Raw genomic sequence first — 24,037 nt, 5'->3', positions numbered from 1 at the left:
TTTTCTGTAATATTCCCTTTTCAATTAGTTACATCAGTTTTGTTTGGTTGGTTACTTTGATGATCAATTAGAGGTATTAAGTCTTCCTTAACTGAGGAACAGAAAAATTCCAAACAAGAGAAATGTGAGGGTTTCATCTTGTATTCTGTGTCTCGATCATCTTGATCTTGGTTGCTGTCTTGGTCTCTCTTTACCTTTGTGGGCTGTAAATGAAGGGATGATATTGTCAAACCCTATAATACACCAGCCAGACTTTGTAGTATTATTTTTATTTCAGGTCAACATAGCGCCAATAATGTAGTAGTAATAATAATTCCTTACATTTATATAGCACTTTTTCCACTAGGAACATTATAAGTTGATTAGAGAAGACCAAAGGACTTGGCAAAGGCCAAAAGATGTACAGTCATGTGAAAACATTAGGACACCCTTTGAAAGCATGTGGTTTTTTGTAACATTTTTAATAAATGGTTATTTCATCTCCGTTTCAACAATACAGAGAGATTAAAGTAATCCAACTAAACAAAGAAAACTGAAGAAAAGTCTTTTCAAGATCTTCTGTAAATGTCATTCTACAAAAATGCCTATTCTAACTGAGGAAAAAGATAGGACACCCTTGCCCCTAATAGCGAGTGTTACCTCCTTTGGCTGAAATAACTGCAGTGAGACGGTTCTTGTAGCCATCTACCAGTCTTCGACATCGGTCTGAGGAAATTTTACCCCACTCCTCAATGCAGAACTTTTTCAGCTGTGAGATGTTTGAGGGGTTTCTTGCACGTACAGCCCTTTTCAAGTCACCCCACAGCATCTCAATGGGATTCAAATCTGGACTTTGACTTGGCCATTCCAGGACTCTCCATTTCTTCTTTTTCAGCCAATCTTTGGTTGATTTACTAGTATGTTTTGGGTCATTGTCATGTTGCATGGTCCAGTTCCGCTTCAGCTTTAATTTTCTAACTGATGGTCTCACATGTTCTTCAAGCACCTTCTGATACACAGTAGAATTCATCGTGGATTCTATGATGGTGAGCTGACCAGGTCCTGCTGCAGCAAAGCAGCCCCAAACCATGACACTTCCACCTCCATGCTTCACAGTTGGTATGAGGTTCTTTTCTTGGAATGCTGTGTTTGGTTTACGCCAAACATGTCCTCTGCTGTTGTGTCCAAATAATTCAATTTTGGACTCATCTGTCCAAAGAACATTATTCCAGAAGTCCTGGTCTTTGTCAACTTTATCTCTGGCAAATGTCAGTCTGGCCTCGATGTTTCTCTTGGAAAGCAAAGGTTTCCTCCTTGCACACCTCCCATGCAAGTTAAACTTGTACAGTCTCTTTCTGATTGTAGAGGCATGTACTTCTACATCAACAGTAGCCAGAGCCTGCTGTAGTTCTCGAGATGACACTTTAGGGTTTTTGGAGACCTCTTTTAGCATCTTGCGGTCTGCTCTTGGGGTGAACTTGCTGGGGCGACCAGTCCTGGGCATGTTGGCAGTTGTTTTGAAAGCCCTCCACTTGTAGACTATCTTCCGGACAGTGGAATGGCTGATTTCAAAATCTTTTGAGATCTTTTTAAATCCCTTCCCAGACTCATAGGCTGCTACAATCTTTTTTCTGAAGTCCTCTGACAGCTCTTTTGTTCTCACCATGGTGCTCACTCTCACTTCAACAGTCAGGAGCACACCAAACTAAATGTCTGAGGTTTAAATAGGGCAAGCCTCATTCAACATGCAGAGTAACGATCTACTAATTATGTGCACCTGGTGTGATATACCTGTGTGAGATCTGAGCCAATTTAAGAGGGAATACATGTGAGGGTGTCCTATCTTTTTCCTCAGTTAGAATAGGCATTTTTGTAGAATGACATTTACAGAAGATCTTGAAAAACTTTTCTTCAGTTTTCTTTGTTTAGTTGGATTACTTTAATCTCTCTGTATTGTTGAAACGGAGATGAAATAACCATTTATTAAAAATGTTACAAAAAACCACATGCTTTCAAAGGGTGTCCTAATGTTTTCACATGACTGTATCCTAAACTAAAAGGCTAGAAAATTGAGTTGAGCACTGCCTCCCTGATAATAACGTGTTCAATTTAATATTAAGACTCTCTACACTTTACTGATTTAGGTGGCAGGACAACTAGGTTTTAAACTGTTTTGCCATATATGTGACTTTTAGATCATGACTTGTGGATTTAGATCATAAATATGGCTCATTAACAAGTGGTGTTCCTCATTAATTGATAGCATCTTCACAAAGTTTGTAGAAGCTGAGCACAATGTTAAAGCTCACACTGGTGCATAAACTTTCATCTGTACTTCAGCAGGCAGATATTGAAATCTTACTTTTCCCTAGTGTTATTGATAAACTCAAGGTCCCTTTTTTATTAAGCAACTGGATAAGCTTTGAAGTAATTTACTAGCTTGTTAACATGCTCAAATAGAGGCAGACTGCATTTTGATTTGTCATGCCCTTTCTAAAATGTATGCTACTTCTATTTTGTTGTGGAACACAAAACCTACAGTTCTGAAGCAAGAGACATGCTCTGGTGGGAACACTAGTCTCGTTTGTAGAACTTAAGTTTATTTACTTATTTCTCTGTCCGTTTATCTACAGTCTTGGCCAAAATTTTTGGCACCCCTGGAATTTTCCCATAAAATTGTTGCAATTACAAATGTTTTGGTATACACATGGTTATTTCCTTTATGTGCATTGGAACAACACAAAAAAACATAGAAAAACAGCCAAATCTGACATCCTGTCACAAACTCAAACGGGCTGGACAAAATTATACTTTAAACTTAATATTTGGTTGCACGAACTTTGGAAAAAATAACTGAAATCAAGCGCTTCCTATAACCATCAACAAGCTTGATGCTTTCAACTGGAATTTCCGACCACTCTTCTTTTGCAAACTGCTCAAGGTCTCTCAGATTTTAAGGGCGCTTTCTCCCAACAGCAATTTTGAGATCTCTCCGTTCAATCGAAATTAGATCCAGACTCGCTGCTGGCCACTTCAAAGCTCTCCAGGGCTTTGTCTTCAACCATTTCTGGGTGCTTTTAGAGGTATGTTTGGGGTCATTGTCCTGCTGGAATACCCATGACTTCTGACGCAGACTCAGCTTTCTGACACTGGGCCCCACATTGCGACCCAATATCTTTTGGTAGTCTTCAGATTTCATGATGCTTTGCACATAGTCGAGGCAGCAAAACATCCCCAAAACATCTTAGAACCTCCACCATGTTTGGCTGTAGGTGCTGTGTTCTTTTCTTCGTAGGCCTCATTCTGTTTTATGTAAACAGTAGAATAATGAGCTTTACCAAAAAGCTCTACCTTGTTCTCATCTGTCCACAAGACGTTCACCCAGAAGAATTTTGGCTTAAGTACATTTTGGCAAACTCCAGTCTGGCATTTTTATGTTTCTGTGTCAGCAGTGGGGTCCTCCTGGCTCTCCTGCCATAGCGTTTCATTTCATTCAGATGTTGACGGATAGTTTGAGCTGACACTGCTGCACCCTGAGTCTGCAAAACAGCTTGAATATGTTTTGAAGTTGATTGGGGCTGTTTATCCACCATTCAGACTATCCTTCGTTAAAGTCTTTTATCAGTTTTTCTCTTCCGTCCATGTCCAGTGAGATTAGCTACAGTGCCATGTGTTGTGAACTTCTTGATTATGTTGCGCACAGTGGACAAAGGAACAAGATCATCTCTGGAGATAGACTTGTAGTCTTGAGATTAATTTTCCACAATTTTTGTTCTCAAGTCCTCAGGAAATTCTCTGCTCTTCTTTGTTCTCCATGCATAGTGTGGCACACTCAGACACACAACAGAAAGGTTGAGTCAACTTTTATCCATTTTAACTGTCTTCAGGTGTAATTGCTATATTGCCAGCACCTGTTTCTTGCCACAGGTGAGTTCAAACGAGCATCATATGCTTGAAATAAAATGATTTACCCACAATTTTAAAAAGGTGCCAATAATTTTGTCTGGCCCATTTTTGGAGTTCTGTGTGACATGATGTCAGATTTGGCTTTTTTTCTGTTTTTTTTTTTTTTTTTTTTTGTTCCAATGCACATAAAGGAAATAAACGTGTATACCAAAACATTTGTAATTTGCATCAATTTTCTGGGAAAAATGGTGCATTTTCTAGGAAAATTCCAGGGGTTCCGATAATTTTGGCCATGACTATCTATCATATCTATCAAAAGTACTGTACTAACTTGGAATATGTGGTTACTTGGTTTACGTTCTGCTGAAAATGTCAGTTTGCTATTTGGCTTACTGTAGAGTTCTGAAGCTTGCTGTCAAGTCTATGCACTTTCTGTTGTGCTTTTCATTTAGTACACCCCTTTGCAATCTATAGAATATTAAGATCAAATCCATAAGGTATGTCATAATTGAAATAATCCAAAGGGCTGTGACCAAAAATAATTCTCTAGACTTTTTCTGGCATTTAATTTTTAATTTAATATGAGTTTGATTTTATGACAGACTTGGTACAAGTATACCTCTGCTGCAGTAAGATTGTATGCCAATAAAGAATACTAGGTGTCTGGTGCAATTAAACAAATTCCACAAATTTACTTAATGCTGCTTGGAGAAAGTGTGTGTTCTTAAAAAGTGCTTGAAGCCTTTTGCTGAATAGTGTCAAAAATGCTTATTCTCATGTTTTTCCCAAAAATATTTTTCTTTGCATTGTTCTAGAATTGAGTGAAAACTTGTATTCATATTTTATTTGAAGACCAGCATTTATTGCCTAATAAACAGAATGAAAAACATAAATACATTCTTTATATAGAAGTCAAACCTTCCATACCTTCTAATCATCAAAACATATATGTCCTTTGTAAAATGACAAATTATTTAACATAAATTGCGAGAGATTTTTGGTGTTTGTGAATTGAAAAGTATATAAAAAAAGTTTGTAACTGAAAAACTAGATATTATATAAAGTGTGTGCTTATTTGACCAGTGTTTCTGCAAAATAACTTTTAAATTGCAAGTAATGTAATTTGCTCACAGGCAGTATTGGACTGATTTAGCAAAGATGTGCTTTTACGGTCCAGTGCCTTAACACCTAGGTCCTATTGCAAAACATGCACATTTACAAGTGTCCAATGAGTGGAATTTATAAGTAAAAAGGTTTACTTGGGTTTCCTGTTCTCTAAATCTTTATTGCTCAGTGTCCTTACATAGCCTGGTAACCTTATGTTTTAAAAGTTCGAGTCTATTTGTTAGCCACCAATTAACAGTACATGCACTGGTATCACAAAGTTTTTTTTATATCTTGTCATCGGATAAATAATACTGGAAATTAAACCATCTTTTAATTTTTAAAAAAGTTACCATCTTCGTAAATACTTGTTAAATTCAGGTATGATGTTAATAAGGCCACCTGAACAGATTTATTGATGATATTGCTAACTTTAACTAATTTGACTTGCATTGTTTGTTACTCTGAACCATTATAAATTAGTCATTTGTTTGATATTTCAGAAAGGATGCTTTGTGCAGTTTCTGTTTTCAAAAGTTTTAGAAATTTTGTTCATATTAATATTTCCTATTTCTTTACAGATAACCCACTGGCACGTAGTCTTCACCAAACACCTTCATCCTGCCCTCACTCTCATGGAAATCCCCCACCCCCTACGCAGCCTCCTCCCAATTCAGAATATTTAAACTCGCCCTCCATTCATACTTTTCATACTCCAATCATTACTCATACCCCAGGATTCCCTGTTCCATCTGCCCCTCCTCCTACCCTCCCTTCACACCATCTGCCCACTACAGCAGCCCCTATTTCACAGCACCTGCCTCCAGAGCACCAGCCTCTTACACATCACATACCTACACTGGCCCCGTCCTCGTTTCAGCAGGAAATACTCCAGAGGATGGAAGTGCAGAGGAGAAGAATGCTGCAGCATCCAACGTAAGTAGACTGTTCAGCAGATGCTTTTGGCTGGGAGGTTTTATTATTATTATTATTATTAGGAATGAACATGTGTGAATCTAAATATTACGATTGAGAGTGCCGAAATGTCGGAAGTAAGGTAGAAGAATATTTCTCATGCTGAAATAGCCTTTCATTGTCTTACTGATCACTCTGAAATGAGCTTGACCTATAATAAAATGCATCAAATATCAGTTTAATCTTTAGGGTAATGATTTAAGATCACTAAGAAAAAACTATTTATATTATACTTTAAACTTTTTTTTACGATGTTGGCAGGTACAGTAGTGATCAGATTATTGATGTATCATGGAAGTGCTTTTCTTTTTTCTGTGTTTTTTTTTTTTTCTTTTTGTCTTCAGAAATTAAGCTTTAAGGTTTCCCAATCTCTTGCTTTTTGCATGTGCTTTAACTGCTGCTGTTGCTGTTCTTTGTTTTTATCAAGTAAAGATAATCTAAAAAAGTCTTGTGTTCCTAGGTGTCTCGGTATTATTGACTAATTGATTTTCTTACCCCTTCTTTCTTGTGTACTGCATATGCATGTGTATGGAGTTGGGTGAAAGTGATACAGTGCAGTATTGCAATGCTTTAAGCCATGTTGGTGGGTTTTCCCTTCGGAAAACAAAACTACCCTGTGAACAACTTATTACTTTTTATTGGCTTGGCTGTAGAGATTCCAATATAACATTCTCTTTCCATGTATCTTTTTGAATTAGACAGTTCAATTCATTTTTGTTTATTGGTGGTACAGGGAAGAAAGAGCCTGATCTGAAACATCCAAACCGTTAATATTTTTAGATAAAAAATGTGTGCTCTGGCACAATTTATATTAAGACTGTCACATTATATTCATATTTTGTTCATATTCATATGTGCGTTATTTAAAGAATATTTCAAGTTTAATCAAATGTCACTGTTTTCAGTCATTATTTTGCTCTGGGCGCAGCTATATAGGATTTTTCAAATCCTGGTTATCTCTACTCGGATCACTTCTAAGATCACCCTATTCATGTTTGTGGGTTGGATTGATTTCATTTTGTTGCCTTTAACAGTCTTGTTTCCAGTGGCAAAGAACAGACTTGTATCCAGTTTCCCTTTACTGTTATATCTTCCTGCCTAGTTAATGGGAATGCATGAAGGCCGATTTATATTTCACACAAAAATTAAGTTTTGGACTCTGCATGAGCACAAGCTAATGTAGTCAAAGAGAATGCTGAAATGCAGAAATGTAACTCCAATGCTTGTAAAAAGGAGCCAACATACTATAAAGATTTTGTGTAGTTTATAGCACAGGTGAAATAGCTTGTAATTTTCATCCGCAGTGTTCACGTGTCCTGCAGGTGCTTTGTTTGTCTAATGTGGATAGCAAAGATGAACTGTGCATGAAGTGTAAACCTTGCTTGAGCTGTGATAAAGATTTGTGAGCCAATGGGTGATATTTTCTCTATTAACATAGATCTTATTGTTAGAACACAAAACTGTTTTCAATTCAGTGACTTGTAAAGCAGTTCTGTAATGGTCTCCTCATTATAAATCCCATTTGTGCATTTTCCTACATTTTGTAATATAAAAAATAGCAATGTTATTATCATAACCTAAGTATAGTACTAGTGCATCATAAGAGTCTATATAATTCTAGTCTCATTTTCAAAAGAAAACTTAAGTTGAGGCAGTAGTGCATTTTTACAAAATAAATGTTGTGGTCATAGAAGAGTACATGTTTGGGGAACTGTCCAAAGCCATTTCGGATTGAACATCCTTGGGGTTGCAGTGCAGTGGAAAGAATAACTATGCTATCCTTCTTCAATCTGGCTCTTCCACACTATTCATTGTGAATGAGTTGTGAGAACTTGATGGTTTCAAGGAAGAATCTCTGACTGAAAATGCTAGCTTGCAGATTGTTAGTGGTACGATGCCTAGAGAATTCTGAAGATGTGTGGAGGAAAATAATATTTATACTAAAGTGGATTTTTTTTTCTCTGTATGTCAAATTCTATATCCGGTCGGTGCAATTTAAAAACTGCACACCAATCAGGGTGCATAATTCTTATCCCATAACGAGTGAGTGTGGCACCATCATATTTTTGAAAATTGACTATTGGTCATATCAATGTTCATGGGAAATGGGAATGAGAGCTGTGCCCCCTCTGCTAGAGAATTAAAACTGGGAAACTAGGATTACTGCACTAGCTATAAGTGAAGAAAATAATGTTCTTGAGTAACCCTGGCAACACCCTGATGCTAGTCTCTTAGCAATCTGTGGTAACACCTCAAAATTATTGCTTATTTCCCAGTCATCCTCTAACTTGATGCATTTAGTACAAGTAGAAAAATGAGCAGGTATTGCCTCAATATTTGAAGATTTGTATACATTGTCCAGTAAATGTACTTGAGGTATACTTATCAGTGCTGGCCTATTCAAGTAATGGCTAGAGGAAACATATATCAAGCAGTTTTTATATTTTTATTTCTCTTCTTTTTAAGAGAATCTTAGCAAAGAAGAATTTGTGACACATCATTAATGTATTTTATTGAAGCAGCATCTCAGGCAGTGACATTCTTAAATGTGAAAGAAAGTTTGGAGCCATATACTTTCAAGCCACCCTGTGTATAAAGGTTTTAAGCTCATTGAGGGCAGGTTATTGCACTGTCCAGACTGAGATGGGTATGTGATCTGATGGATTAACTATTGTATTGTGGTTGGTGCTGTTTGAATATGTTGCATATCCTGTGATGAAATAAGCTGGTGTTTTAACACCTACTTGAAATGAGATATATAAACATTTATTTATTTGTATATATATATCAGGGTTTTCTTTGATTTTAAACATGACAGATGTTCATTTTACGTATATGCCCATTAACCTCTGAGGACAAGCTGCTAGGGATTGTGAAGCATGCATGTTCATTCATTCCCATTATCCAAGCAGTTTAACTTGTAGTGTTTTTATGTTGGTTTAGGTAGTATTTCTGTGTTTATTTTGTGTTCAGTCCCGGTGTAGCTGCGTTTTCCCAAAATTACCAAAGTTCAGCAGCTTCAATTCAAAAAATGGGATTTAACAAAAGCCTGACACACACACATGATTCCACAGACAAAATATCTTCGTTTTTGAAAGTTTGTTTTGAAGTAACAGTTCACACAAAAAAGGGAAAATTAAAATAGCAAAAAAGGAAAAATTAATGTTAAGAAAAGTTCAGTTCTAAGCTTAATCTTGTTACTTCTCAGATTGTTACTATTTACTTAACATTTCTGAACCATTTCAAAACGGTCAGAAAACTGTATGCTTATCCCATTTCTAAGTTTAAAATGAGTCTTTTAAGTCCCTATGTACTGGGACCTGTTCTAAACGAGCTGTTTCTCGGTTACAGTAAGAAGGTTCTATCTCTTGCTAACTTATAGGGGGAAAAGACTATACCATAAATTATGACTATAAAAAATTTATATTCTATTCAAATTAAGCAAACATTAATATGAGTTTAACTCAAAACTTTAACTTTCTAAGATTGGCTTTTACACCAGGGTATCGGATGTTTTTGGTTGCAAGCTGCCTTTCTGATGACAAGAGGCATTTATATCTTCAATGTGGAGTCCCCAGCACAATCTGCAAATAAATCTGGATTGGATGTTGCATTTTCTCTTGTCATTTAAACATATTTTGTTTCAAAATAGGCCACATGATTTTCCAATAGTTTTATTTGCCTCTGGTTAAATAAGTAATGATTTTCCAGAACTTGGTTGGCAAAACTGTACTGTTTGCTGTGAACATTTTTTTGCTCACTGAGAGATCAAGGAAACAGTTTTACATTTTTTTTTTAATAAGTAGTAGCAAATTCTTATATGAAATTTGGAACATTAAATCCTTAAATCTAATTATGTAGTGCTGATGTGATTTATCCGGAGAAGAATGCAATTTCAGTTAACCTATTTGTGTTTTATTAGCATTCAGCATTTAATTTTTTTAATTGTCTTTGTTTAGCATTTTAAGAATTTTATCTACCTTTGTTTTATGCTCTATGGTTCATGTTCAAGTGTGCTTGCTGTTCCCTTGGGCATGGTTTGTACCTAAGTGAAGTATTCTGTAATAACTATTTTCCCTTCCTTTTGGGTTTTGCAAGGGTATTGCATTTTTTAAAAAGTGTATATATCAGCTTTTAATTTGTTTATTCGTTTAAGGTAAATGTCAGTGTATCAACTTTGACCAAGCCATTGCTATTTTTTCCTACCAGCCGAGCACATGAGAGGCCTCCACCACACCCACATAGAATGCACCCAAATTATGGTCACGGACACCATATACATGTTCCTCAAACAATGTCCTCCCATCCGAGACAGCCTGATCAGCGTGCAGCTTGGTGAGTCATTTTTTTTTTCAATGAATTCTTATTACTTCTGTATTAGGGTTATATTTCCTATGTCATAGAATTGCTACGTCAGGTGAAGCAATCAGTTTATTGCAAATTACACCTTTTTGATTCATTGAATAAAGCACTTATTTTTTATTTTTTAACTAAATGTCATTAATAAGCTACAGTAATTAACTGAAACCTGGCTAAAGGTTAGTGAAAAATACCCTAAACTTGTTTTACTAGCTTTGGTTGAACTTTTCATAGATTGTATTTCTGGACTTCTAGACACCTGACTTACGATGTGGAACATGAGTGTATGTTCATAGATTTTTCCAGTCTTGGTGCTGCTTTCTCCTATAAAAAAAAAATGAACCACCTGCTGTATTTGATCACCTCATTTTGTCCTTGTCTGACAGAGAAACATGTTTACCACTTGACTAGAGAGGACACTTTAAGAATAGACAACTGGAGTACTGTTTTGTCTATAAAGGATAAAGTTTCAGATAATGGCAATAGGCAAACCAAAAAAAACTCTAATTTTATGTACTTTAAGTAAAGTAAGAAAACAAACATACAGTATTAATGTCTGTGGAAACTGGTGAATGTGCCTGTTTTTTGTGTGTGTGGTTTTTTTTTTTTTTTTTGTAGTAGATGAAGTTGGAATTATTTGTTTCCCCCGGTTAAGTTTTGAAAGAACAAGCAGTTTTCATAGTGATAGCAAGGATGATCTGCAGCAGTGATGGCTGTTTGTCCAGAATCAAGAGGAAGGCAGGCATTCAACATAAAAATACAAATAATTCTATCAGAGGTGAATTGGAGCATGTCCTCCATATTATTTAGTGACCCATTGCCTCCTAAGCAGTTTTATTCAAAGTTATAAGGCAGAAGCCCTACCATCCCAATAAATATTTTATCATGTTTCACACTTTGAAGCCTTGATTCAGCCAACAATAATTTTTTCTTCTCTACATTTTAAAAGATCATTGACTGAAGAGGCTCGGTCATGGGAAAATTCTGTAGAAATATACTTTTCTGGCCAGAGTGGGAGTGAACCCTGTTATTTTCCATGTTGGAACAAATATCGTATGCAGTACATAAGGGCAGGATGTGAGTTCTGCAGTTTAAACTTGGACAGTAGATGTCAAGCAGAGGTGCAGAACTGACAAGGTGGTATTCTCCTGTTTTAGAATGTAATTATTTTTAATGTGCAGCACTTTGGTCAGCATTGGTGGTTTTAAATTTTGTTTTATTAACCTTTTCTGACGTTCTTCCTGTACCACATGGCAGTCTAGTTAAGACCAAGGAGATTAGAAGGAGAATAGGTTTATAGGGAATTCAGACTCCATCTGGAACAGTTGGGACCTATTTTGCAATACTGGGTTACATTTAACAGAAGTAGTAACCATGTGTTGGGGAAGCATATGAGTAGAATAGGTGAAGATTGATTAAACTACAGAGGTGGTGGTGAGGTGTATGTGTTGGGGTATTAAGGGTTTAGACCAGACCAGTTTTAGAACTATAAATGAAAGGATGAAAAGAAGTGGGATAACAAATATGCATAATAACTTCATTTCTAGTCCAAAGTTAAAGTGCCATAGTAAAGTAAGTAATGCATTAAAAATGCTTGCCTGAATGCAAGGAGTATTACGAATAAAATAAATGAGATGGAATTGTATGTAGAGGTCCTTGGGAACAAAAATTGTTGACTTGTATGCTTGAGAAAGGCTACTAAACTTTCAAGTAATCCATTCCATGGAGCAACACATAATCTACAGATTGAGAAAACTCAAGATGGTTAGAAGGATGTGCTGCCAAATTAAAATGTTACTTACAGAAAGATGCTCAGAGATATTTTGAAGAAGCCAGGGTAACCGATATTAATCTTTAAAACATCAATTGTTAGCTTTCGGGAAGAGTTTGCACATTTGTAGTTTTGTTACAAGTATGAACTACAGGACCAGCTTACATTGTGATGTTTTCCTAAAGTTGGATGTTTTTGCAAGTCTATTTACCAATTCTGTGTTTTATTGTTTTTTTTGTTTGTTTATAATACATAAAGGGAGCTGGGAATTGAAGCAGGAGTTACTGTAGCCCCCTACCCACCAGGCCACCTACATCCTCATTTGCCTCATTATCACACCCCTCCTAGGCTACATCACTTTCCAATAGTTCCATTTATGGTAAGTATTAGTTGTACTGTTATTAAAAATCTTATTTGCACTAGTGCCTTGCTGAACAAACATTCTTGGTTAAAATCCAAAGTAGTTGATAACTGTGTGATGAGTTTGAATGTTCTAGTGTTTGCATAAATTATTCTCCATGCATTTCAGGGTTTGTTTCAGTTTTTCAAATGTGTGTGTTAGGTTACTTTTCTATTGTAAATTGAATCTCTGTCAGGGTGGGTGGGGCTTGTGCTGAACTGACTTCCATTGGTTCTTGTCTTGTGCCCAGTGGTTCCCCAAGGTAGGCTTTAGCCGCTACAAACCTGAACTGAATTAAACAGGTTAAAAAATATTATGCAAGTTATAATGTGTAACCTTTCTGCAAATATCCTATTTATCATGGTTAATTTTGTTTCCTGTATTTATTTATAGCACACTAGTATGTCTGAAGTGACATATCCTCATATTCGCTATATATCTTCAAGGATGACTGGATTTAACAGGACCTATGAGGTTAGAATTTTTTGTACTTTCTTGATTAAGAGTGCAATAAAATTTACTGTGAATAAAATATTTGAAGAATTATATTTAAAAAGTTAAAATGTTCACTTGGCTAATTAATTCTGTTCTAGTCTCTATTTGCTGTCCAAAAATTAAAGTGACTTAGTCCAAGGTTAAAAGAACCACTATGATATTTATTATGTTCATGGACTTCTAGAATCCCTGACATTCCCCTTGTTTTTATATTTTTTTGGATTAATGCATGTAATGCTTCTCAATCTTATTATAGTATTATAGTTAGGTTGTGTTTTTCTATTGAGAAAAAGTAATTGCATTTTATTAGTGAAGTAAATGTTATTTTACAGTGATTTTTAATCTTGTATTTCAAGAACTGTCAGATAGGATCTGTTTAACAATGACTGCCATAGAAAGATGCAAAAGCAGCATCTTCCACTTTAGTTTCATATTATCTAAAGCACCGTTATTCTAAAAATACTAGTCAAATTTTGACGTACTTGCTTAATCAGTACTGCTACATTGTAGTGAAGTTTTGCAAGATGGTTTTAAAGAAAAGGAAATGTGTGTTGCATCCCGCATATGTCTTGCACGTAATTAAAAAAAAAAAATGTGAAAAAAAATTACAAATTTGATGTGGCATATTTAGTACTGGATATTTTGGGTCGGAGAAAGAAATGAGTATTTGATTTTGCAACTACCTTAAAAACTGGTATTGATTTAATTGATCTAATTCTCAGAACCATGAGGCATTTAGTAAGAGAACTCAGAGTGGGCCATACAACTATAAAGGAATGCTGCATTTCCTTTCCATAGCAAGCTTGAGTAGCTTCAGAGCTATATACTGAAAACTGGATATGGCCTGCCCTTTGTCTGCTTTTCCTTTATAGGGCAGCAGTTCTTTCTGCTGTGGTGATTACATTTTCCAAGTAAATAATTGTATAACTCTATCCAGTTTTGTGACTAATGAACAGAACTTATAAAATGTATCCATTGCGTGTAAAACTAATCAGATCAGGTATCTAACCTTTCAGAATTCTCCAAATCTTAAGTTGGCTGCGCAAATAAGTAGCACTTAGTTTGACTATGAGACCCAAAAAGAATTAAGGGAAAGAGATTGCATAAATGATTCCTAGGGTCAATAAGTAGTGTGTTTGTTTATATGAACTGAGGCTAAGGGGTTAGAATGAAACAATCCATTAATTTTAATTTAGGTCAAAATTCAAAATAGATGCAATGCAGAAAATGCATATTGCCATTCAAACTCGGAGATGGGAAGCCTCATACGATTCAGCTGCTGAGTTATACATGTTTGCACGTATGCAGTATATTATGTTGAAGTACATCACAGATGAATGTCTGTCCAAAATGATTGTTTGAACATGTTAGATTATAAAACTTTCAGTTATTCATAAGACTGCTTACAAGGGTTCCTGTTTACTTTTAGGTGGGGGAACGTCAATTCTTTTACAAGAAATAAAAGTAGTAATGGTGGCAGTATTTCAGTTTGTTTGTAAATATAAAATTCTTTTGGGCGTGTATCCAAAAATGATTAGTGTTGCAAGGATTATTTGATTTTTTTTTATTTTTTTTTTTTTTTTTTTTAATAACTGCAGTTATAGGATTGGGAACTTTGTAACTTGTGTTTTTATTAAATTAATCAACTTTTATTTAAATTTTTTATTTAGGATCTACTTCATTTAGAAGAGCGACTAGGAAATGTCAACCGGGGTGCCTCCCAAACAACAATTGAGCGCTGCACCTATCCACACAAGTACAAAAAGGTGAGAACTTCAGGACCATGCATCAGAAAGGTACTATTATCTTTGTATAGTATTCATTACATTGCTATTGTCCATCAGCTCCCCAGCCCCCACTTGTATGTCTGAGCCATATCAAATCATAATCACTGCAAACTGTCATTAAACATTTATTCCCAACTATGAAGAGAGTGTTTTATTAAAGCACTGTTAACTCTTTTACTTGAGGTCAAGCTGTACTCTCAGAACTTTTCTCATCATGCATGATTGATTCTCCTCTAAGTTAAAATTCGATGTTTGATCTGTTTGCAATGCTGGATGACTCCTTTATTAAAACTTTGCAAATCTATGCCCAACTATAAAAGATGCATAGAGATTACCAGTGGAAATTAGATATTAGTTATCTTTGCCGTTATCTCCTAATTTAAAAACATAAATAATAAAATGTGTCAAGTAGAAATGGTAGTCTTAAAGGAAAATGCTATGTAAGCTTTATTTTTTTGTGTGTTTCAAGTTTACACTGCTTTTATTTTAGAATGCCTGTCTGTTTTTATTCTGTTGTCGGTACTTTTTTATTATGACATTTGTTAGGTATTTCAGGCAGGATCATTTATCCATCGTTTTTTAAAATTTTGCTCAATCACTTTAGGAATGAAATGCACAAAAACGTGTTACAACAGTTACTAAAATTGGTATTTAATCCCATCTAGTGTAGAAGAGGAAACTTTAACAAATAAAATATTAAAAGGATTAGCTTCCAGTGAAAAGTAAATTTTTTGTGATAAAGTGTGTTATATGTATGCAACAGTTATGTATATCTTCAGCAGTTACCCTGTGTTGCCTTTGCACTTGGATTGACTAGTGTAAAAAAAAAAAAAATGCAGCTCTGTTTGAGGGTGTCTCCCCCTGACCGTAATGGATTAATAAATTCTAAACCTTATGTGAACTTTTAAGCACAGCTTCAGTATGCTGTACATTATGCAGCACTTACACAACCATTGGTTTAGGGATTGTGCATTAAAAATTAGACAACATTACAATCTGTACAAACTGTTAAAGGGCTTGAGTAAGGATGTCAAATTAAACTTCACATGATTCATTGTTTTCTTCTTGTTCATCCTGCTTGTCTTTCTTTAAGCTCACATTCTTCATATTAATTTTTCAGAGAAAGTTGCATGGTAAACATGATGATGATGAAGCTGCAGAGGAGGATACGGAAGAAAAATGTACAATTTGTTTGTCTATATTAGAGGAAGGAGAAGATGTCAGGTACAGTAACGTGATTAGTGTATATAAATTTCGTAATATATATGTCTAGTATTTAAGTAGTGTATAAGTCTAAGAGTTGTATTATCATTTCCATTTGACAGGATGCTCTCTTAGCCAGACCATCCAATCCAAATCCTTTTACTGACTGTTAAGACTTGTCTTTAAGTGTCAGGTAGATCATTCTTACTGAGTAATTGTTACAAACACGGATGGCTTGATGGAGAAGAGCACTTCTAGAAAGATCTAATTTAAGTGTTTCTTTTCACATCACAGGATGACATTGCAGTACTGCTAATTTGCACTGGTCATGTTGTAGTCAGAAGTGCTAGATCCAGTTAAATATACAATGCAAGGATGATTGGCTTTTTTTAAACCAGCTTCTAGTAATTTGGTACATCTGTGCACCAGGTAGATGGTCTTAAATTTATATTTATATATAAATTCTGTATATTTCTTCCTTATACATAGTGTTTGGTCCTTGACTGGTGCATTTGTTTTGCCCTCTAGTGTGTTTTAGTCATATTGCAGTTGCCTCTGTTCTACAATTTGACATACAGTGGTGCTAGAAAGTTTGTGACCTCTATATAATTTTCTTTATTTCTGCATACATATGACCTAAAATGTGATCTGAATTTTGTATAAATCCTAAAACTAGGGAGAGGATTTGATTAAACAAAGGGCAAATTATTCTTATTTTTTTATTTGAGAAATTATCAAATAATACATATGGAGTGGGGTGTAGAGTGTCTGAATCTTTGCTTTGGAGTAAGTGGTGTTGACCCCCATGTCTAGCTATAACTTCAACTAAATGTTTCTGTTAATTGTTAATCAGCATTGCACAACAACTTGGAAGACTTTTTGCCAATTTCTTCTTGCAGAACTACTTTAGCTCAAGCTTTTTGTTATGCCTCTTTGCATGGACTGCTTACTTCAGGTTCTTTCACCTTCTATAGGATTAGGGTTCAGACTTTTATCAAGAGTTAGAAAAGAAGTTCACTGATATCTGCAAAAAAAAACTGAGAAAGAAGCTTTTGAATACCTCTCAGCCAACTTTTGGGAAAACGAAAAACATAATTAAAATGCTGAGTGGATAAGCAAACCGAATGGACACCAACAAATACCTGAACAAGAATGGCTGGAAATAACCACAGAAGAGACAATAATAGCGATCCAGAAATAAAGCAACTGGAAGGCCCCAGGGAATGATACATTACAAATTTCTGGTTAGAAGACATGACCTATGCATACAGCAAGATCACAGAATAACCCTGAGGAATGCATAAGCTGGTTAACAACTGGTACTACCTACCTTCTCCACAAAAATAAAGAAACATCGAACCCCAAAAATTACTGTCCAGTCACATGCCTCCCAACAATTTATAAATTCTTAACATCAATATTAACAGCTAAAACCTACAAGCACCTATTGGATAATAATTTACTTCCAGTAGAACAAAAAGGCTGCAGGAGGGCACATAAAAATACTGTGGTGTGAATGAAGAAGACAGAATACAGCACTCAAAGATGAAAGAATGTTATAGGTAAATACGACTGGTCCTTAGAACTGAATGTCATCAACAGAATAGATGTAACTATGTTGGAAAAGATGCACTGGCCAAAAGCGAATGTGGATAGGCTGTACCTTCCAAGAATATCAGGTAAAAGAGGCCTTACCCAAATTGAGACCACATCTAAAATAATGATTGGTCTAGATATACCGTGCATCCGGAAAGTATTCACAGAGCATCACTTTTTCCACATTTTGTGTTACTGCCTTATTCCAAAATGGATTAAATTAATTTTTTTCCTCAGAATTCTACACACAACACCCCATAACGACAACATGAAAAAAGTTTACTTGAGGTTTTTGCAAATTTATTAAAAATAAAAAAACTGAGAAATCACATGTACATAAGTATTCACAGCCTTAAAATTGAGCTCAGGTGCATCCTGTGTCCCCTGATCATCCTTGATGTTTCTGCAGCTTATTTGGAGTCCACCTGTGGTAAATTCACTTGATTGAACATGATTTGGAAAGGCACACTCCTGTCTATACAAGGCCCCAGAGTAGACAGTTCATGTCAGAGCAGAAACCAAGCATGAAGTCAAAGGAATTGTCAGTAGACCTCCGAGACAGGTTTGTCTCGAGGCACTAATCTGGGGAAGGTTACAGAAAAATTTCTGCTGCTTTGAAGGTCCCAATGAGCACAGTGGCCTCCATCATACGTAAGTTTTAAGAAGTTGGAAACCACTAGGGGTCTTCCTAGAGCTGGCCGGCCATCTAAACTGAGCGATCGGGGAAGAAGGGCCTTAGTCAGGGAGGTGACCAAGAACCCGATGGTCACTCTGTCAGAGCTCCAGAGGACCTCTGTGGAGAGAAAACCTTCCAGAAGGGCAACCACCTCTGCAGCAATCCACCAATCAGGCCTGTATTGTAGAGGGTCCTGACGGAAGCCACTCCATAGTAAAAGGCACATGGCAGCCCGCCTGGAGTTTGCCAAAAGGCACCTGAAGGACTCTCAGACCATAAGAAACAAAATTCTCTGGTCTGATGAGACAAAGATTGAACTCTTTGGTGTGAATGCCAGGCGTCACGTTTGGAGGAAATCAGGCACCACTCATCACCAGGCCAATACCATCCCTACAGTGAAGCATGGTGGTGGCAGCATCACGCTGTGGGGATGTTTTTCAGCGGCAGGAATTGGGAGACTTGTCAGGATAAAGGGAAAGATGACTGCAGCAATGTACAGAGACATCCTGGATGAAAACCTGCTCTAGAGCGCTCTTGACCTCAGACTGGGGTGACGGTTCATCTTTCAGCAGGACAACGACCCTAAGCACACAGCCAAGATATCAAAGGAGTAGCTTAAGGACAACTCTGTGAATGTCCTTGAGTGGCTCAGCCAGAGCCCAGACTTGAATCCGACTGAACATCTCTGGAGAGATTTTAAAATGGCTGTGCACCGACGCTTCCTATCCAACCTGATGGAACTTGAGAGGCGCTGAGTAGTATTGAGCAAATTCTGTGAATACTTATGTACATGTGAATTCTCAGTTTTTTTATCTATACTAATAAAAGGCAAAGCCCTCACTTACTCACTCATCCTACAACTTCCCGTGTAGGTAGAAGGCTGACCCTATCTTCACGAAATTTGGTAGGTGGCTTCCCTGCGCTAACCAAAACCGATGTACGTACTTATTTCAGTGGTATGATGCCACTGTCGGCCATATATTGAAGTTTCTAATGTCACTAATTCTCCAACTTCCCGTGTAGGTAGAAGGCTGAAATTTGGCAGGCTCATTCCTTACAGCTTACTTACAAAAGTTAAGCAGGTTTAATTTCAAAATTTTACACGTTAACGGTCGACAACGTCCGCCATGTTGAACTTTCTTGTTTATGGCCCCATCTTCACGAAATTTGGTAGGCGGCTTCCCTGCGCTAACCGAAACCAACGTACGTACTTATTTCAATGGTACGGTATGGTCGGCCGCCATATTGAACTTTTTAACGGTCTTTGTTACTTATGGGCCCATCTTCAAAAAATTTGGTACGCGGGTTCCCAACGCTAACTGATTCCTACTTGCATACATATATACGTGCATAGCCTGCAGCTCGGTCACCGGGTGAGGCGGCGTTGGGTCCCCCATCCCAACGGCTCCCACGTTGTTGGCTGCCTGCCTATATAAGACCGTCCGTCGCTCCAGTCTCTGCATTCCCTTCCTTGCTACGCCACGGGATTCATGTCTACCTGCTTATAACTACAGCCTTTTAATTTAATCCACGACTTCTCCGCTGTTTTATTGTTCATTTATTACGATTATAGTTATTGTGTAGGTATTTTAGACTTTACATTGTTCAGGTACCCATTTCCTTTATTATTCCAACCGTACCCCCATTAACATGTCTATCGAGGTGATCACCATCGATCAAAGAACTGTCACTTACCAAGTGGTTTCCATGCCCGGAGATGTCACCTGCTTTTTCCATTCTCTTTGTTACATATTGCACGGCCATATCAAGCTCACTCTTGATATCCGGAGGAACATTGTGTCTTGCATGACTGGGACAGGTTCAAGGTGTGGACTGATGATGGTACAGGAGATAATTATACTACACAGGAGCACTATAAGAGAGAAATGCTTAAGCCCTTCACCTGTGGTTCTGCATGTGACTTGATGGCTGCCTCTAAATTGTTAGGTTGTCGCTTTCAAGTGTACCGAAATGGCCAAATATTTTACACCTTTCGACAACCACCAATGCCTCTTAAACATCTTAGATTCACAGGTGACGATTTCAGTAGTGGACACTTTGATGTTTATGAATGTTTAAACTCTCAAAAGCTGGATGTGAAGTTATCGATGAAACCGGTTGTATACTTGCAACGCTTGACAGATGCTGAATGTCTCTTCAACACAAGTCCTACAAATACTGTCGTAATTGAAACAAACCATGAAACTCAAACCGATTATGACAGCAGCAATCCAAGCTGTCAGATTTGAAACAAGATTACTGTTCACATGGCCAACTGTACGTTGCATGCTCAAGAGTAAGCTCAGCGCACAGCTTGGTCATATTACAACCGGAGGCCCGAACTCACAATGTGGTATACAAAGAGATCCATAACAAATAATTATTGGTATATTTTCCCTCAGTTTAAAAAGGTTTAATTTTCTTAATAAAATTTTAAGGCAGTACTTCGCCGCTGCGAAGCGCGGGTATTTTGCTAGTTTTTCATAAATTTGCAAAAACCTCAAGTAAACTTTTTTCATGTGGTCATTATGGGGTGTCGTGTGTAGAATTCTGAGGAAAAAATGAATTTAATCCATTTTGGAATAAGGCTGTAACAAAATGTGGAAAAAGTGATGCATTGTGAATACTTTCCGGATGCACTGTATACCTTGAAAACAGACGATAATATCCTTAGGATAGCTAAAGACCGTGAAAAAACTAAGAAAACATCAATACACCATGATCTTGCCAGATCCGCAAGAAAAACTAAAGAGCAATGACACTTGTCATTCAAGCCAGAAAGTTCTTTTTTAGAATCATCTGTCCATAGAACATTCTTCACTATCCACCTGGCTTATACACATGTGGTCTTTAACAAACTTTAGTTGGGCAGCAATGTTCCTCTTAGAGAGTAGTGGCTTTCTCCTTGTAGCCCTGCCATGCACCCCACTGTTGTTTAGTATTCTCCTGGTGATGGCCTTATGAACAATAACATTAGCCAATGCAAGAGAGGCCTTTAGATCCTTAGACATTACATTGTGATTCTTTCCGACCTCTTGAAATGATGCATCTTGCTCTTGTAGTGGTCTTTTGTTGTTTGACTACTCCTGAGGAAGGTGACACAGTCACTGCACAATCTGCCTAACAGTGGACAAGTGGAGTCACAAAATTGTCTTTTTCTGAATTCCTTAGAAATGTCCATTGTTTGAGACATGACTGACACACTTTCACAGACCTGTATGGAGAAAATCAAACTTTAAAAGTGAAGACTCAAGTTTATTTAAATTGGGTAGGTCCCATAACCCATAACACACACGCTTTTTACCCCATCGATTAAAACACCCTTATTTTAAATTAACTGATAATCCTGGAGGTTCACGTACTTTTTCACACATACATAAGAATGCTGAATAATTTTCCACAATAAGTAAATGAATTAGTTTCATGATTTCATGTCATTTGGTTCGGTTCATTTAGTTTTTACATCTTTTGTGGTATTTACATAAACATCTGATCATGTTTTAGGTCATTTATGCAAAAATGGAGGAAATTCTAACTTATCTAGCACCACTGCATTCTGTGCTGCCATTGGGTAGTGCTGTTGGTTCATTTGTGTCAGTATTGAGAGAAGCCGTTTCGGTAATAGTGATGTCTGTTGTATTTCAAAATTTGGTTGGGCCTAGCAGTTCATCCAAAAACAGTTATCCGCCTTTATTTTCAGCATTGTTCACAGATTACAGTGACCATATATATTTTTTTTTTTTTTTTCCCTTTCTAGACGCCTCCCATGTATGCACCTGTTTCACCAGTTGTGTGTTGACCAGTGGCTCACTACGAATAAGAAATGCCCTATCTGCAGAGTGGACATTGAAGCCCAGCTGTCTGCTGAAAGTTGATGCTATTTTCAAGAACTGACCCCCCACCTACACCCCCACTTTCTCCTCAGTACTGCAGTCAACCAAAGATGGCATGAATTACCTGCGCAGAATAAAAAAAACTTTTCAACCTAGAGTGCCAGCTAATTTACATAGTTACTGCTAGAACATCATCAGTATAGATTTTAAATTTTATTGTATTTATAAAGCTTTTTTTATGTAGCTTTTATTTCTTCAGTGTCATTTTAATTTTTGCATGGTTCTTGTATTGCATTTCTTTGCACACACAGGGCTTCATGTCCATAGACTTGCAGGCAAGAATAGCTGCTGTTGTGAGATAGCATTCAGTTTTACATTTTTTTTTATTTTTTAATTTACACAATGCCTTGCTTTACTGGAATAGAATGTCCCATTCTTTTTATTAACCTTTCAGGATTAATTTAATTGAACGTTATGTATTAGTTAATGTATAGGGACTGTGATCAACTAGTGCATACAGAAGATAATGTAAATCAACATTCCTTAATCAGGAAATGAAAGAGCTGCTGAGTCAGACTTAGAAAATTAAAATCCATCTAAAGTCAAATGGGGAGATCCAGGAAATGCCTACCGGAGTGGGTTCCCTCACCCCTGCACCTTTATTTAAATTTTCACTTTTCTGTGCTTCACATTGGAAAAGAGATACATGAATGTCATTATGCACCACTTTTTTTTAATGAATAGACCTATCAAGAAACATAGTTGACAAAGACACGCAGGGTCTTGTGTACCATCTTTTAGGCCACTTGTAAATGTAATTTTTTTTTCTGGGTGGGGAAGGGGGCGGTGTGTTAAAATTCAGATCTTAACCTTTGATTTGATTTTAAAATGGAGGTTAAACTTGTAATAATGTATAAAGCATGTAAATTGTATTGATCACTCGCTCTAATTCCAGCCACATTTTGCATTGTTTGGACATGACACAGACTTGCACAGCTTTTGTTGACTTGATAGGTCTGTAGAGATTGTATTTTTAATGCTGGTTCTCACTCATTGTAATAGCCCTCTGTTTCATAAATTGCAAAATCAAAAGAAAATTCACGTTACCCGGAGTGAGGAGTTCTTCAACACTAAAAATGCATATACTTGCACACAAGATGGAAAAAACAAATCCTGTGAAAAATTCAAATAAAAGTGCGTCTAGGTAAATGTATTTCCGCTCTGATTATGTTTTGGAAATGGAAAAAATCTCATTATGAACTGAGTGTTGGAATGCAGTACTAATGGCAGGTATCCATGCATTCATAGACTTTTAATGGCCCTACTGGGATGTATCCCAAGGGATTTATATTAGATTTAAAAAATAAATAAAGTTAGGTAACTCTTACCTGTGTCTAGTTTGCTTTGTTAAGTGGTCTGCTTTAACCCCCTCTCTGATTTGTAGCTACATGCACTTTGATCCTTTATTCATTTTTTTAATGGGTTTATAATTTTACTTTTCTACTGCTCCTGGGCAGCTCTGCGAAAGCTTTGTTGCTGTGTCTGAACCCCTAGAGTTACACGGTATCACTGGAAATTCGGACTAAACTGGGCATTTAAGGAAAGTTCTAGAAACTGTGCTGAATACTATTGGAGAAATTCATTGGAGATAACTGGAGGACATGGCCCTGCTTTCACTTAAAATTGACAAGAGACTTTACTCTGTGTGTAGTTTCACAATGGGCACCACCTTCTGACCGACACTGCCAGCGCTTTGGAATAATTGAGAGGAGACCTAGCATCTGGTGAAATTGCATGTGGCTTGCACTGTGCCAAGGATCAAATTCTCATACCTGCATAATCCAAGTGACACCATTGGATGCAAGTCAGGAAACGACCCTGGATAATGTACCCCTACATTGAAGGAGCTGCTCCTGTCCACATTCACGACCATCTTTGATCTGCCAGTTAACT

General features: G+C 36.8%; 1 protein-coding gene across 4 annotated transcripts in view; it reads left to right on the top strand.

The window, feature by feature from the left end:
* rnf111 (ring finger protein 111) overlaps positions 1-23,471 on the top strand; it is a 127,205-nt gene extending 103,734 nt beyond the window's left edge. For 2 of the 4 annotated variants that reach the window (XM_039773734.1, XM_039773733.1), the window contains exons 8-14: positions 5,571-5,925; positions 10,174-10,299; positions 12,353-12,473; positions 12,888-12,968; positions 14,660-14,755; positions 15,897-16,000; positions 22,009-23,471. In XM_039773734.1, coding sequence (XP_039629668.1) covers positions 5,571-5,925; positions 10,174-10,299; positions 12,353-12,473; positions 12,888-12,968; positions 14,660-14,755; positions 15,897-16,000; positions 22,009-22,126 — 1,001 coding nt within the window. In that variant the 3' untranslated portion in view covers positions 22,127-23,471. Of the gene's footprint in view, positions 1-5,570; positions 5,926-10,173; positions 10,300-12,352; positions 12,474-12,887; positions 12,969-14,659; positions 14,786-15,896; positions 16,001-22,008 lie in introns of all 4 variants that reach the window. The other 2 variants (XM_039773732.1, XM_039773731.1) reach the window with 1 other exon arrangement.
* The last annotated feature ends 566 nt before the right edge of the window (positions 23,472-24,037 follow it).

The sequence above is a fragment of the Polypterus senegalus genome, chromosome 12 (genome assembly GCF_016835505.1).
Source record: "Polypterus senegalus isolate Bchr_013 chromosome 12, ASM1683550v1, whole genome shotgun sequence".
Lineage (NCBI taxonomy): Eukaryota > Metazoa > Chordata > Cladistia > Polypteriformes > Polypteridae > Polypterus > Polypterus senegalus.
The sequence above is the reverse complement of the archived record's forward strand: the minus strand, read 5'-3'. Positions and strand labels throughout refer to the sequence as shown.